The sequence below is a fragment of the Patiria miniata genome, unplaced genomic scaffold (assembly GCF_015706575.1).
Source record: "Patiria miniata isolate m_02_andy unplaced genomic scaffold, ASM1570657v1 HiC_scaffold_7, whole genome shotgun sequence".
Classification (NCBI taxonomy): Eukaryota; Metazoa; Echinodermata; class Asteroidea; order Valvatida; family Asterinidae; genus Patiria; species Patiria miniata.
In genome coordinates this window covers 28555102-28570955 of record NW_024037074.1, presented here as the reverse complement: position 1 = coordinate 28570955, position 15854 = coordinate 28555102, and the positions used below count along the sequence as shown (strand labels likewise).

General features: G+C 39.3%; 1 protein-coding gene across 2 annotated transcripts; it reads right to left on the bottom strand.

Annotated features, from left to right (window-relative positions):
- Positions 1 to 3389: 3389 nt before the first annotated feature.
- Positions 3390 to 7961, bottom strand: LOC119744438 (complement C1q subcomponent subunit B-like). 2 transcript variants are annotated; one of them, XM_038220367.1, is made up of 2 exons: positions 7847 to 7961; positions 3390 to 4279 (listed from the first exon to the last, which is right to left on the bottom strand). In XM_038220367.1, exon 2 carries the CDS (start codon positions 4277 to 4279, stop codon positions 3461 to 3463), a length of 819 nt encoding a protein of 272 aa, XP_038076295.1. In that variant the 5' UTR covers positions 7847 to 7961; the 3' UTR covers positions 3390 to 3460. The 2 variants fall into 2 exon arrangements, 1 of the variants encoding a protein (XP_038076295.1); XR_005273566.1 differs by lacking the exon at positions 3390 to 4279 and adding an exon at positions 4620 to 4656.
- Between the last annotated feature and the right edge of the window lie 7893 nt (positions 7962 to 15854).

Sequence of the window (15854 nt, the reverse complement as noted above, 5' to 3'; positions counted from 1 at the left end):
GCAGCCATGTATTAAAATTCCCATAGACACCAGTGCTAAATGCCCATACTTCAAAATTCTGGTAAAAACACTCAGAACTCTCACGGGTATAGCTGCACAGAAAAAAAGGTAATCAACATGTCATCTTTTATTTTATTATCATTTTTTTGACCATTGACTTTTCGAGATATTCTCACCCAAAGAAGGCGACCCCTATTTTTTTCCCAAAGTGGAACAGTAGCCATCTTCAAAAATGATCCCTACACAACATGACACAATAGCGCCACTTTCGAGCCCAATTGCATCCAAAATGCTCAGAATTGGAAGCCCCAAGTCCGGGGCTTCCGGGTTCATTGCCTTATCTCTTCAAATCCCCAATTTTATGGCATGACTTGCGTGAAAACGAAAGATACATGGTCCTGACATCCAGCATTTTTCATTTCTCATTTTGTTATGTCTACATGTTTTAGCATTTTAAGAATCCGTTGGGTATATGGGATAAGTAGACTACACCATTGTCTTAGTGCCATTCATTGTTCTTGATGAATTCTTGAAAGATAAGTAACAATAGGCATCATATTTTGATCCCCGCCCCTCATCTTCAATCCCTTACCCCCTCGACACCACTAATCATTAATCCTCCACCCCATCCATCCTCAACCAATGTTAACCCGGCCTTTCATTAACACCGATCCCCAAATCTAGAAGTCAAAACAAACAAAAGTGGACAAAAATACAGGTAATTAACTGACTCTGTTTGCAATAATTTGTAATATCAAAGGGATTAAAATTGTTATCGATAATCACATATTTATACGGAGCTTTTAAAGGGACATAGAGGGGAAAAAAATTGAAAACATCTTCGTTAGAACGAAAAAAATCTTCGTTCGAACGAAACAAAATCTTCGTTCGAACGAAAAAAATCTTCGTTCGAACGAAAAAAATCTGCGTTCGAACGAAAACAAGCTGCGTTCGAACGAAAACAATCTGCGTTCGAACGAAAAAAAAACTGCGTACTTGGGCTGCCGGCCGGAGACACAGACGCCATTGCTGACGACGTGGTTAATTTAAAAGTTAATTCCAAGAATTGGTTATATTTTACACCAATGGTGTCGTCATATATAGATAACGGGAAAAAATCAAGATTAACACCGTTTGTGTCATATTTAACACTCCAGGTTTGGCAGTGTGGAATGTACATACAGAATGTAGTATTTGGTTTGGTGCTTGATCGAAATGAAGGAAACAAATATGGGATAAGATAAAAACAAAATATGGTTCTCATTAGGATTGAAACCCAGGACTCTTTGCAAGGGCCGTCACAGCCTGCACTATGAAATTAGAGAAGGAAAAAATCTTGTGGTAGTCCCCCTGGTCAGTGTTTTAACTGTGACATAACTGATTGAGTGCCCCCCCCCCCAAGAAAAACAGGCCCCCAAGTGCCCCCTGCAAATTATACCCCAATTATGAAACTGGTCTTGGTTTGGAATCCCGATGATGAACAGGTGCTTTTCTCTCCCATGTTTAGTTCGATAGTGATTTGGCACCACAATATTTCTGGCCTTTCCTGCAAAGTAGGGTCCTGAAAGGGTCCTGTTATTACACAAGTGTTAAAACCTTTAGCCAAACCACGAGTACTTTAAAGTAAACAGCAATGTCAATTTGCAAAAGCTTTAGGCTTTAAAATAAATACCAATTACAAACTCACAAAAAGTCACCGAAAACCAATGATTTAATTTCATGTTTATAAGACCGCTTTTCTTTATTTGCGAGTCTGTAAGGCTCATGCATAAAGAAAGCCCAAACAAACACGGCTTAAGCCATTAGTAGATATACTTAATTGTTCAAAACGTCTTTCGGGAAAACAACGAAAAGTTTTGTTCGTTCGAACGAAGATTTTGTTCGTTTGAACGAAGATTTTTTTCGTTCGAACGCAGATTTTTTTCGTTCGAACGCAGATTTGTTTTCGTTCGAACGCAGATTTTTTTCGTTCGAACGAAGATTTTTTTCGTTCGAACGCAGATTTTTTTCGTTCGAACGCAGATTTTTTTCGTTCGAACGCAGATTTTTTTCGTTCGAACGCAGATTTTTTTCGTTCGAACGCAGATGTTTTCAATTTTTTTTCCCTCTATGTCCCTTTAAAAGCTCCGTAGATTTAAGTACTTAATAAGAAAGAATTTTGTTCGTAAAAGTCAGACTGTGATTCGCTCGTTCATTTCAACGACACAATTTCTCTGTAATTTTACTTTCCTGAGAGGAATTCGATGGAATGTATTACGAGTGGGACAATGTTTTCCACATTGTTAAAAGCTAAATGTTCAATTAAAGTAATGTTCAAAATACAGTTTTCGAGTATTTATATTCGATACTGATTACATGTTATATGGTTAATGTCTTTGTTTAAATTGGTTTAGCTGCTTAACAGAGCACATCCTCAAATGTATACTTGGAATTTGTTTTCGTACAATCAAATATATACTATAGAATCATAATTGTGTAATCTACTGATATAGCATCACATTATCAACTGAAATTGCATTAAATCGTAAACAATTTCATCAAAGTGAAAGCTCTAAAACTCAACTTTTAACATGAAACAAAAACTCAATTACACATGTATAACATGGGATACAAAATAAAGTGTTGAACAAGAGTTCAGAGTTCTTGGTTCACTGTGTCGCAATTTGAAACTCGTGGTTTTTTTCAAGAAAAAAAGTTTCCGAGGATAAATAAATGATATCACCAGACTTCATTTTATCTCTGGCTGTATACGGTATGCGAAATGCAAATGAAAACAAACCCAATATATTTTAACAACAACAATATATTTTAATACATGCATTTGTTACTTCCCAGACAGACTATTGTAACGGTTAATGTTTTTTTTTTTTTCATACGATTACCAGTTTAAGAAATAACAACATATATGCAGAAGGAAGGGTCGTACGCCCATACTTCAGGAACTACGTTGGCTCTTGGTTACGGTGCGGAATGAATTCAAGATTCTTCGGCACTATTCAAACTTATCCGCCATGGTGAGGCAGCGCTACGGTACTTTACAGAATAAATACCAGTTCAGGCGTTTAACATTCCCACTAAAAGCTGGGATGGGGTTCAGTTCAACCTTCCTAAAGTTCGTCCAAAGCCTGACAAGGCATACGGTGACCGTGCAGACTTCCACGTTATTGGAGCAAAAAATAACGAATTTGAAGGGTTTTTCAATCGCACCTAAAACCTTCTTTTTCAAAAGTCATATATTTGACTTCTTTTTAATTAACTGTTTTTATTAAGTTATGATGTCTTGTAAAGCGTTTTGATACTTGAAATTAAAATGCTTTGTATTAAGAATCAATTACTTTCTTATAATCATGACATTGAACATTTTACTGTTTTGGCAAAATGGAAAGCGAAACCAACAAATGCAACATTGCTCCGCTATATTTATGCGTTGTGATTTAATTTTATTTATTTAATTATTGATTTACTCGGAGAAAAGCAGGAAGCCACTGAATGAGGTGTAGTGATAGGTGGTACCACTATATGCCCTACCGTGCATGGTAAGATATACCGTGTCTCCTTGCTGAAGAACCAGCACCGCGCTACCAGACAATTGACCACGTTGATTTGGTTCCCCATGGGTAGTGATCGCCTTGTAGTTGTCTTTAACAAGATTGATGGTAAGGCTACCGCTGTTGGTATACTTAAGAACAGAGAACGTAAATACGTAGGTGCCCGGCACACTACATGTGAACGTGCCGGTCTCAAGATCGAAGCTGGTACCCGGCAGAAGCGTCTCGGCCTGCTGGAAGGGCAAACGGGTGTCTTGACTCGTAGAGGTATCCGAGTGGCTCGTCCTCAACACGGTGAATGCCACCCGCTGTTTGGATTCGTCTGGTGTCTCCCCTGGCTCACCCTTCTGACCTTTAACACCAGTTTCCCCAGTTCCTCCAACAAAACCAGGTAGCCCTCTCGGACCTATCTTGCCGGGCAGACCAATCCCATCATCACCTTTAGACCCAGTGTTCCCAGGTGCTCCCCGTTCACCCATAGGGCCAATATAACCTTTTTGACCTGCATCGCCCTTTGACCCCGGCAGACCGTACGGCCCCATGGGTCCTACTGGCCCAGGCAGACCTGGTATGCCGGGTATTGCAGCAGGTCCCTGGCAGCACTGCTGACACACCTGAGACGCAGGACCATCACCGTCCGAGGGAACCGGCCCAGTAACAGAAGCTCGGAGCTTGACAGAGTTACCAAGAAGGAGGGCGATTGACAGAATGGTGGCCACGCAGATCTTCATCTGTAAAGAAAACAATACAGGGCCTTTATGTAAAACTAAAAACAAAATCAATCAGCAATAAGAAATAGGCATAATGATGTTGTATTCACTGAAGAGGTTGTCTTAGAGACACGTATGACTTCATAATAATTTTGGAAGAATCATTATTCAGAGAATGTGTTCGGCGTGATGACAGGGGCCTATCCGGGGGCAAGGGGCTCGCCGATATAAGTTAGGAAAGGAGACCGAATTATATTAGGGTTTTTTATGGGACGGCGCGCCCTTTCCACTGTCATGACAGAGTCAATTAATAAACATCACCATACCGACCTCGATGGTTCGCTCTTGAAGTCTTGAAGATCAGGTCCAAGAAGAGATCAAAAGGAGTTCACTGTAGGCTGAAAAATAATAAACAAAGAAAACTGGTAACGTTTATGCTTGAGTAAAGAAAGAAATACTTTATTCATTGATTTTAATACAATTTTGAGTTTTTTTTCACTTTGATCAATATTCATTCGAAACCAGGAACAATTATTCACAAAATAAAAACAATGGTCAAAGATTATTTGCATTTTCGTGACCGAATACGCCCAGAAAAAGCAACATGTTTTAATGACGCTTTAAGACATTTTTCTATGGAACCTGAATGCTCCCTGAAATCAACATTAAATTTATTCAAACGCTTTCATGAAAGCCTTTGTTCAAATTCATTATACATTTTATTCACATTCATTATACAAAAACAACCTGTGTATTTTTGAGGCACTAGTAAGTCATTGAATCATTTTTGAAAGCATAATTATCTGAGTTTTTAAAACAGCATATTCTTCATTTAAATATGTTTTTTTCCCGTCCAATTTCACACCTTGCTCATTCAATGTGTGAACACTTTCTTTCAAATTCGCATACAAACCCGTTAGCATTCTCAAACCCAGTTGAATTTAGCGAACGATCAAATTATTTAAGGGTATCTCCACTATACGCATAAAAAAGTAGGCAATTGACGTATTTGCATTGAATTTATTTTGCTTTGGATTTCAGTCCAGCTCGGGAATTCAACTTCATGCTTACGTTTACAAAAGTCATACATGTTTAATAAAATTCGGCAGTTTAGCAAGATCAGTGGTGGCTCTAGGGATACGGAGGGGGCGCCCTCCCCTGCAGTGACCGAATATTTATCATAACAATGCAAATTTCGATTGAGAGAGCCCTTCCACCCTCACCCTTTCTCCCGGCACAAACTTCGCCCGGCAATAAACTCTCTGGATCCGCCCTTGAAGATATTAAAATGATAGAATGACATGACTTTTGATAAAATGTCATGAAGCAATTGACACACTTTTGTTTTAATTGTCAGGGAAGGAAACATGACAGGAACATTGTTAGGTGGCTAGATTATAGAAAGAATGACATTTTAAGCACTCGCCCAAAATGAGGTTTATTGCGCAAAATTTTTTTTTTTTTCATATTTAGACCATATTAACCTGTTTGTTAATTGTTGTAATCACTCTGTGGAAATGAAAAGATAATTAAAAAGATACTCAAAATCAATCAAATTTATTGTGTTATCGCTAACACAATAAACGGTTAATGCAGTCTTCATTTTTTTTCTATAGTTTGCATGCATATCTCTCTTTTAGTTCTCTTATTTTTTTGGGTTTGTTTTACGAAACTGATTGTATGTACGTAAATATGAAAGAAAAAATCTCGTGCGTGTTTCGTCATTAACCAATATGAAGAACAGGGTTAAATTAGGACAAGAAATCTGTTTTTTTTTTAAAGGGAAGATGCAATATCTAAATTGACGCTCGAATAATTTGTGCAAACCTCAACTCTTAACATGATTCTACAAATGTGTATCCAGCCATGGGCTTCGCCAGGATTTTTGTGTGTAGAGGAGGACAAAGCACATTCCCCCCCCCCATACCATTTTCCCGATTGATAATTTCTTGATGGTGTCCAGGGACATTTGCACCCCAACCAATTAAATTAACAACAATATGATATTCGCACCTCTTTCTTCCTTTTCTTTTTATCCCTTTTATTCTCCTGTTGCTGTTTTGTTTGCATGTCCGGGGGGCAATTTAAACATTAATAAAATGTGTGTGATCATGATCCGATTTGTTCGTATTTGCGCCCTAAAGTCTATTCTGACAATTGACACTTTTATCCTGCAACGCTTGAAAGTAACGCTTAGACCTATCGTTGCAGACCAGTAATGCATTTCAATAGACCCCAATGTTAAAAGTTTTATGTCCTCACTTCATAAATTCAGGTAAAATACACATAACTCTTTGAGGACTGCTCAAGACGTACATCAAATTAAAGATTATTTCATCATCCTTCATTTTTCTGTTTTCTGGGGTTCAATCATCTAAGTGATCAAAGATGACCACCCCTAAAAGCAGGCCTGAAGCCAATCGCCATTTTGAAAATGATCGCCTACGCTCCACTGCAAAATAGAGGCATTTTAGGGCCGAATCATCATCCACATTTCACAGAAATACGAACTGGCAGTCCTCTGCACGGCTTCAAACCTTCCTTTTTTTACAAATCAAGTTCACGGCCTACAAAATGCTCTAATTCTGAAGAATTTGAGGGCATGCAGTTCGTGATTTTGCCGGCGAAGGCAATTTCGGACTGATTTGCTGGCCTGCACCCACAGACAGAAATGATTTAAAGACACACTTTAAAAAACACATTAAGCAAAAGGTATTGAGATTATCCGAATTTTCAATAAAACAACATAGGACAGGATGTTTCAGATGTCACCATTTCCTTTAAACGTTTTTCCGTGGCCAACTTCCGCATAACCCTTTATACTGTATTAGCTAGAGTGATTTCCGGTGGAAAAAAAGGTAAGCACATCGCATCGGGATTCCAGGTTTGACAATGAACAGTGAAAACTAGCGAGAAAATAAAGGAGGTGATTCACCATACTGATATTATGGGCGGTCCAGCTTTTGCAATATTTCTTTCGTTAAACACGAACAGGTTTAAATTTATCATCTGACAAAATTGTGTAAGTGCGTGAACTTCAATAACAATAAGGAACTTGATGTATAATACACTTTTAAAAAACTTACAGCCATGTTTGACTGGAAACCGGCGAATCTGAATGGCAATACAAACTATTAAACTTCCAGGAATTTATAGTAGTTTTTTTCACTATTCAGTATTTAGGGCAATTAAAATGCGTCGAGGGTGCACTATGTAAGTAGGAGCTGAAATATTGTCAGACAGGAATCCCGAGCAAATAAAAAAAATCGTGACTATATACATGCATTTGCTCTTAGCTATATTATTGCCTGATTTTGGCCTAACAAAATGTTGGTCTGAATCCGCATTAACTTTTCAGACTACAGCATATTCAGCTGTAGTCTATGCAACATAATACCTGGTTATGATTCAAGCACCAATATCGCCTGATAAGTTATCGAATAACCGTATGGAAATGGAATCATCATGGTTGGAAATATTTACAGCGCACTGTTTTGGCTATAAGCACATTGTGTTAATATCATAAATCACAAAAGATCAATCACAAAGTTTGCAGAATTATCGTAAAAGACTGTTTCAAACACTCACCGTGCAATTCTTGTTCGATCTTGCAAACAGTTCTCTCGGGTTGTAGTCTGAACGTGGACATGAGCTGCGGTCGTTGTGAGGAGTGAGCCGGCAGCTTGTGACTTAAATATTGACGTCGATTTCCCGAGCAGTGATTGAGGAACTTGCGAGCCCGGTTTGTGATTGGCCCCTTGTGCGCTGTCAATCATATATCACCGACTCGCTTCATATTGATGAGAGGGAAATGATGTTGATGTTACATTGCCACGTTTTAAATCCAGAAACTTGTATCACCGACACTGAAATAGCCGCATCTAATTGGTGGAATGATGGTGGAATGTCGGTGACACAATCAAACACGTGGATTGTGATTGGCACCTGTCAATCACATACCACTCACTTGTGGTCACCGACTTGTTGGGTGACTAATTATGATTGGTGGATAGAATAATGACGTACACCGGCCATACGTGATTCGATCAGTGTTTGTTTTGCGCTTCATGTTATTTAATGGAGCCACGCATTTGGTGGCTAGTATTTTGTAGACAGGTTATGCAGTCTACATTTTTGAAATAAAAACGGAGGCGTAATAATTAAGCTTGAAAAGAAAAAGTAATAAGAACTTCAATATATTGTGTGCATAATATTAGGTCCATGTAGAGTTGCCGCCCTCTTACGATGAAGTAAACTTATTTTGCAGAACCCAGCCGTTCCAAAAGGCAATTTAATTATAACTATGTCTATCCCCATCCACTAGTCAAACTTGTGCTCGGCCCGGCCAACTTCTCGGCAGGCAATCGACCTTGCACCTACAGAACCCCCTCCCCGCTTATTGAGGCACTCCAATCTCCGCTTATAGAGCCCAACCTATACCCAAAACCAAACACATAATTATGCCAATTCTGATCTTGACCCTCGCCTTATCAAACCTAATCCCAAACTTACCCCAACAGTTTGGATCCTACCATGTGCAACAAACTTCTTTTTTCTTTTCTGAGGAAACGCCAGCCTTCAATAACCTGATCTCCAAGCCAAGCTCGAATCACCATATTGAGCCCCTGCCCCCACCATCATTTCCCCCTCCTAACCACCCTGGTCAGCCAACGACGGATCCCGAACCAATATGCTGAGGCGGAGAAGGGGTGAAAGCTGTACGATTTCCTCATACGCTAATATTTAATGCTAGAGTGCCGTTGTTCCCCTTTCTATTAATAGTTTCGTCGCTGACAGGAAGAGGAAGAGTAAATCTAGTTTTACAGCATTAACAGTCGTGTAGTGACGTTAGTTTTTTGTTGGGTATTACCCATCGAGTGCCACTGTTTTTTAGCAATTCACTCATCAATTGTCTGCTAATGACAACCAACAGTTTCCCCCGCTAAACTAGGCCGGCCTATAAGAATACTTACTGAGAAAATTTGAAAAGACGGTGCCCCATATTCTACCGAAAATCCAAAATAATCACTAAGTGTGCCCCTGAGTTGTGCCTGATTTCTAGCGGAACAATACTGCTCACAATTCCAATCAGTGCCTATTCTTATACCTATCTAGGGTGTGTCGTTTTTAAACCTAGTATTTTCGAGAGATATTACGCCGCGAAGTATTACTCATTGGCGTGGTTCCTTAAAAGGGACCTTAATTAAGACTCCTCATTTTCTGGAGGAAGCATTCAAAGAGTTAAGCGCCTCCCCGAATCCCAGGCAGGCTGAGTGGTGAGAGGCACGCCCTCTCTAGCTTTCCGGGTCAGTACGCCACTGAGTTTGAAGTGACGTATCGTATCTCAACATCCGGCCGGGACCATGATTTTGAATAAGATGGGAACGAGCAGCAATAGAATTTAAAGTGAAATAAATCTGCCATCGGATATTTAAAAAATCACGTGGGGGTGTTGGGACAGCTACAACCAGTGGAAAAGAGGACAAGACATCCGTACTACGCCGTCTGGCATTAGGAGCTGGCCGCGTGTTTAATGCGCAGACCATTTTTACTAAATCGGGTAGTCAGACATCACCGCTACACTTGGCAACGACCCTGCCCCTTACATACCTGCCCGTAATCTTGAAAAACGAACCCTCTACAACATGGCAAAGTAGCGCCACTTTCGAGCCAAGTTGCATCCAGAATTCTGCAAATTAGAAGCTCCAAGTCTGGGACAGCGGGTTCATTGCCGTATCTCTTCAATTCCCCAATTGTATGGCTCTCAAAACTCTCTAATATTGGATATTTTGAGGGTATGACTTTCATTGACGAGCTCGGTGGATGGGTTCAGGCCTATTTACCTGTGTGCACCCTTCACCATCCGTGATGGCTATGATTTACCACGATGGGAACCTACTTCAAGTTGTTTTTTACTGAAACTAATCTGCCTATGGATATTTTGTAAATTTTGGGGAGTCTTTTGGAGCCACGCATTTGGTGGCTAGTATTTTGTAGTCAGGTTATGCAGTCTACATTTTTGATAGAAAAACGAAGGCGTAATATTAATTTAGCTTGAAAAGAAAAAGTAAGAAGAACTTCAATATAATCGACCTTGCACCTGCAGAACCCCCAACCCGCTTATTGAGGCACTCCCATCTCCGCTTATTGAGCCCAACCTACCTAAAACCAAACACATAATTATGCCAACTCTGATCTTGACCCTCGCTTAAACAAACCTAATCCCAAACTTACCCCAACTGTTTGGATCCTACCATGTGCAACAAACTTCTTTCCTAAGGAAACGCTAGCCTTCAATAGCCTGATCTCCAAGCCAAGCACGAATCCCCATATTGAGCCCCTGCCCCCACCATCATTTCCCCCTCCTAACCACCCTAGGCAGCCAACGACGGATCCCGAACCAATATGCTGAGGCGGAGAAGGGTGAAAGCTGTACGATTTCCTCATACGCTCATATTTAATGCTAGAGTGCCGTTGTTCCCCTTTCTATTAATAGTTTCGTCGCTGACAGGAAGAGGAAGAGTAAATCTAGTTTTACAGCATTAACAGTCGTGTAGTGACGTTAGTTTTTTGTTGGGTATTACCCATCGAGTGCCACTGTTTTTTAGCAATTCACTCATCAATTGTCTGCTAATGACAACCAACAGTTTTCCCCGCTAAACTAGGCCGGCCTGTAAGAATACTTACTGAGAAAATTTGAAAAGACGGTGCCCCATATTCTACCGAAAGTCCAAAATAATCACTAAGTGTGCCCCTGAGTTGTGCCTGATTTCTAGCGGAACAATACTGCTCACAATTCCAATCAGTGCCTATTCTTATACCTATCTAGGGTGTGTCGTTTTTAAACCTAGTATTTCGAGAGATACTACGCCGCGAAGTATTACTCATTGGCGTGGTTCATTAAAAGGGGCCTTAATTAAGACTCCTCATTTTCTGGAGGAAGCATTCAAAGAGTTAAGCGTATCCCCCGAATCCCAGGCAGGCTGAGTGGTGAGGCACGCCCTCCCTAGCTTTCCGGGTCAGTACGCCACTGAGTTTGAAGTGACGTATCGTATCTCAACATCCGGCCGGGACCATGATTTTGAATAAGATGGGAACGAGCAGCAATAACATTTAAACTGAAATAAATCTGCCATCGGATATTTAAACAATCACGTGGGGGGGTGTTGGGACAGCTACAACCAGTGGAAAAGAGGACAAGACGTCCGTACTACGCCGTCTGGCATGAGGAGCTGGCCGCGTGTTAAATGCGCAGACCATTTTTACTAAATCGGGTACTCAAACACCACCGCTACACTTGGCAACGACCCTGCCCCTTACATACCTGCCCGTAAGCTGACGTGGGCTCAACTTTCACCCTATCCAGTCTCTCTCATCAAGGCTTTGCCACCCCCCCCCCTCTCACCCATCTACCATCAATCTTCGGACGCAACCACCTAATTAATGTTTTACAACCTTCAGTCCCAAACGGCCTAAACACCCTGCCCCTCAACGGCGGACAGAACCAAAGTCTCGATGTGCTTCCGGTTATGTTAGGCTGTGAGTGGAGGGGAAGGGGGCAGGTAAAAGGGCCTGACACAAGATAAGCTGGCCGTTACAGAATCGATAGGCGTGGGGATGCGTGTCATTTTTCCTTCATTATTTTTCCCGACTACAGTATACTAGCATTTTGGGTGGCGTGGGTGGTTTGTGCGTATCTTTGCTCGCCTCTCAACAAGGTGACCACGGTTCGAATCCTGGCCGCGTTGTGCGTTGGTTCTCTCCTGTGCCAGGAGGGTTTTTTTCTCCGGGCCATACGGTTTTTTTCCCTCCGGCAAAATCAAACACGTTCGATTTCAGGCTGTGCTCCGTGGTCATATATGGGTCGTTTGGCCGGCAGCCATAGCCGAATTTACGTGCCAGCGGCCCGACCACGTTGTAGCTCCGTCCTTCGCAATTCAGCATCCCAGCTGCGAGTAAGGATGATTAGCCTCCCAAATTATTAATTATTATATTTCAAGAATCCGTTGGGGAAATGAAACGAGTGGACTGCACCATCGTCTTAATAATATTTACTGCTCTTGTTCAATTATTGAAAGATAAATAACTGTTGGTATCAGTTTTGTTGCCCCCTCCCATTTTCAAAGCCTAACCCCCTCGACACACATCTGTAAATTCATTAGTAAATATTCAAAGTGTCTTTTCAATTCAACTTTCCGGAGAATTCGATTTCATTCTTCCAGAGTGTATTGCAAGAGGCATGTATGTCCCAAATTATCAAAAACTAGAGTTTTCAAACCTTGTTTTTTTAGAATTTATATTCTATATCTTATCACATGATATTACTAAAGTAGTTAACACATTTATGTTATAATAAAGCCAATAATGGGACGGAATTTTAAAGTAACACCACAGGTATTTTGTTACTTAATATCCGGAATGTGAGTGAGTTTGGCTTCAGACGGACATTCTTTTTTTTCTCCTTCGATTATTCTTTCGGTGGTGACCACTATTTGTGTAGCGCGCCCTCTTTGTAAAGACAAATTTAAGTGGCTTCAATTTGGCTTGTATTTTTCACCCAACAAACACGCTACATAGTTGTGTGTCATTATTAGCTTTATTTGTTGCGAATTTCTATCAACATTCAACAGATTTGCGTTATATATTAGGACCACTCATTGGAAGAACATTTTAATTCTATATCACAGAGAAGTTTTGAGTTATCGTCCAGAAAATAAGTGAATAGGTTTTGGGCCATGAAACTTCTATTTGGTTTGTAATTTTTAAAATAGTTTTATTGTTTCTCTTGAAATTCAACGTATTTGTGTTACATTTAAGACACTATTGATTGGACGAAATTGTAACTCAATAGAGCATGCTTTTCTTGATTTATCGTCTGGATAACCAGTGGGTACTAATGATTGGACGAAATTGTAACTAATTAGAGTATATTTCTTGGGTTTTCGTCTGGAAAACGAGTGTAAACTTTTGTTCAATTGGCGTTGACTTCAATTGCTATAAGGATTTTTTTTTTTGCATTAAACATGCCACATTATTTTGGTCATAATATTTTAAGTTTTTGAAGATTTCTCTAAATATTCAATGAAACTTAATCATTTTGGAATTGTATAATTGTTCTCTTATTTCACATTATTTTCTTAAATTATTTTATTGTTTGACACTTTCACTTGACAAACAAACTATTTGTGTTACATTTTGTGACTAATGATTAGACCACATTTCTCGAGTTATCGTCCGGCAGACGAGTGTGGACTTCTGTTCAATTTACGTTGACTTTAATTGCCATCAGGTGTTTTTTTCGCACTAAACACACTACGTTTTTTTGGTCAAGTTTTTGCAGATTTCTCTAAATATTCCATAGATTTGTGTTAAATGTTACAACCAATAAGTGGACGAAATTGACAGTCTATACGACCGGTGGTTCTCGAGTTTTCGTATGAAAAACTAATGTGTTACTAAATTGTTCCATTTGCGTTTTATGTAAAAAAAAAATGAAATCGCATTTTTTTTTTCGCGTTAAACAATCCGCATTATTTTGGTAATATTATTTTAAGTTTTTTTGCAGATTTTTCTAAATATTCAACAGATTTGTGTATTGTATCAGGACCGAAGATTCCACGATATTTTAATTAAGTCATAACAGCAGGTAGTTCTTGAGTTATCGAACGGAAAACTAATTGTTAACACATTGTTCCATATGCGTTGAATTAAAAAAAAATCTATTTTTTGCGCTTAACAACCATATTGTCTTATATTATTTTTTATTGTTTAGAGACTTATCTCCATTTTCAACAGATTTGTGTTATGTATCAGGACCAATGATTTTGCGCTATTTTAAGTCAATACAGCAGGTAGTTCTTGAGTTATTGTTCAATGTGCGATTAATGTAATAATTATTGGAATCGTATTTTGTGCGCTTAACATACCATATTGTTTGGGCTATTTTATTTTAACTGTTTAATTATGTCTCTCAATATTCATCATATCTATGTTGTATGTTACGATCTATCATTGGTCGAGATTTTAGTTCAATACCACAGGAATTTCTTGAGTTATTTTCCGGAAAACGAGCGTGTTTGATTTGAATATTCTTTCGATGGAGACCACTATTTGTGTAGCGCGCCCTTTTTAGAAAGACAATTTAAACAAATTAAAGTGCATTCATAATTAAAATAGCCAGAATGCATATACACCGACTGATATCTTGGGGCCGTATCATAAGTCCAACGCCTCATAGGTCCGACGCCTCATAAGTCGGAAATTTCGGACTTATGAAGCGTAGGACTTATGGGCCTTCATTTGGTAAGGGGATGCGATTTTGTTGGACTGAAGCCCGGTTCATACTCGGCGCGAAAGCGAAAGCGAATTCGTGACGTCATGGCAAGTATTCGCGCTGCGAATTCGTAAAAGTTGAACATAATTCAACTCGAGCGAATTTCGCAGCGAAAGTTTTATGACGTCAACTTCGCTTCGCATTCGCTTTCGTATGAAGTATGAACCGGGCTTTATGAGGCGTCGGACTTAAGAGCGGACCCCGATATTGTAATCGCCATTCACTTCTTTTTCTTGCGCATGCAAGTAACAATATACGTTTTACAATCATTATTTTTTTATCCTTGTTCACATTTAAAAGTGAATGTAACATATAATATTTAGGATAACTGTTTCCATTAAAGATTTTCCATTCCACAATGGATAAAATACAATTCAATATTGTCAACAAGTTTAAAGAACACTGTTTTAATATAATTATGTGTGTGAATTGGTTTCGTTTTGCTGAAAGAACGCACACCTTTTTTGTGATCCGTGGACAGAACTTTAAAACGGTGGTTGTGTTTAAAATTCCGTAAATTGAAAAGCGCATAAGTGATTTGAATAATGTTTGTACTCTAAGAAAGCTTAAAATGGGGCTTTCATATCCTAGATTTTGAAAGTGCTATATGCAGAACTTCACTAAAAAATAGTCCCGACATTTGATTTCGCTTTTTTTGACTCACCCTTTACATACAATATAAGAATTTACAACAGACATGCACATGTATTTAGAATCCTGCTGCCCCGACTGGTTATCTCGAGAAGGTTATATCGTCATGCAGACATGCACCCATATTTCAGGAACTATATTGGCTACCGATTATACAGTGCTGGTTGAATTCAAGATTCTTTGTTAGTGTTAAACGTTTCTGTCATGGCGGGTCAGCGCCAGAGTACCTCACAGAGTTGATATTAGTTCACGAATTTTAACACTCACAATAAAAGCTGGGATGAGGCTAATCTGAAACATCCAAAAGGCTCGTCCAAAGCCTAGCAGGGAACAATATAGTGATCGTACTTTTGTTTACCATATATGCACCTACTTTGTGGAACAGACGTCAAGGTTGTTATTTTCAACTTATGTTTAATCAATTGGTTTTTTTTATGTAGTTTTGAGGCTTACATGTAAAACGCTATTGGACCTACGTGTAATAAAAAAGTTATTATCATTATTATTCCATTGAACATTATGTCTTATAATTCGTTGGTTTGTATTATTATGTTTTCTTAAGCATTGCTCCTGTATCACAATGCGTGGTGATTTTTTGTTTTTTTTGTTTAT

What these genes read in the sequence shown, in the direction of transcription:
- LOC119744438 (XM_038220367.1), bottom strand. Translation starts at nt 4,279, where the DNA reads ATGAAGATCTGCGTGGCCACCATTCTGTCAATCGCCCTCCTTCTTGGT.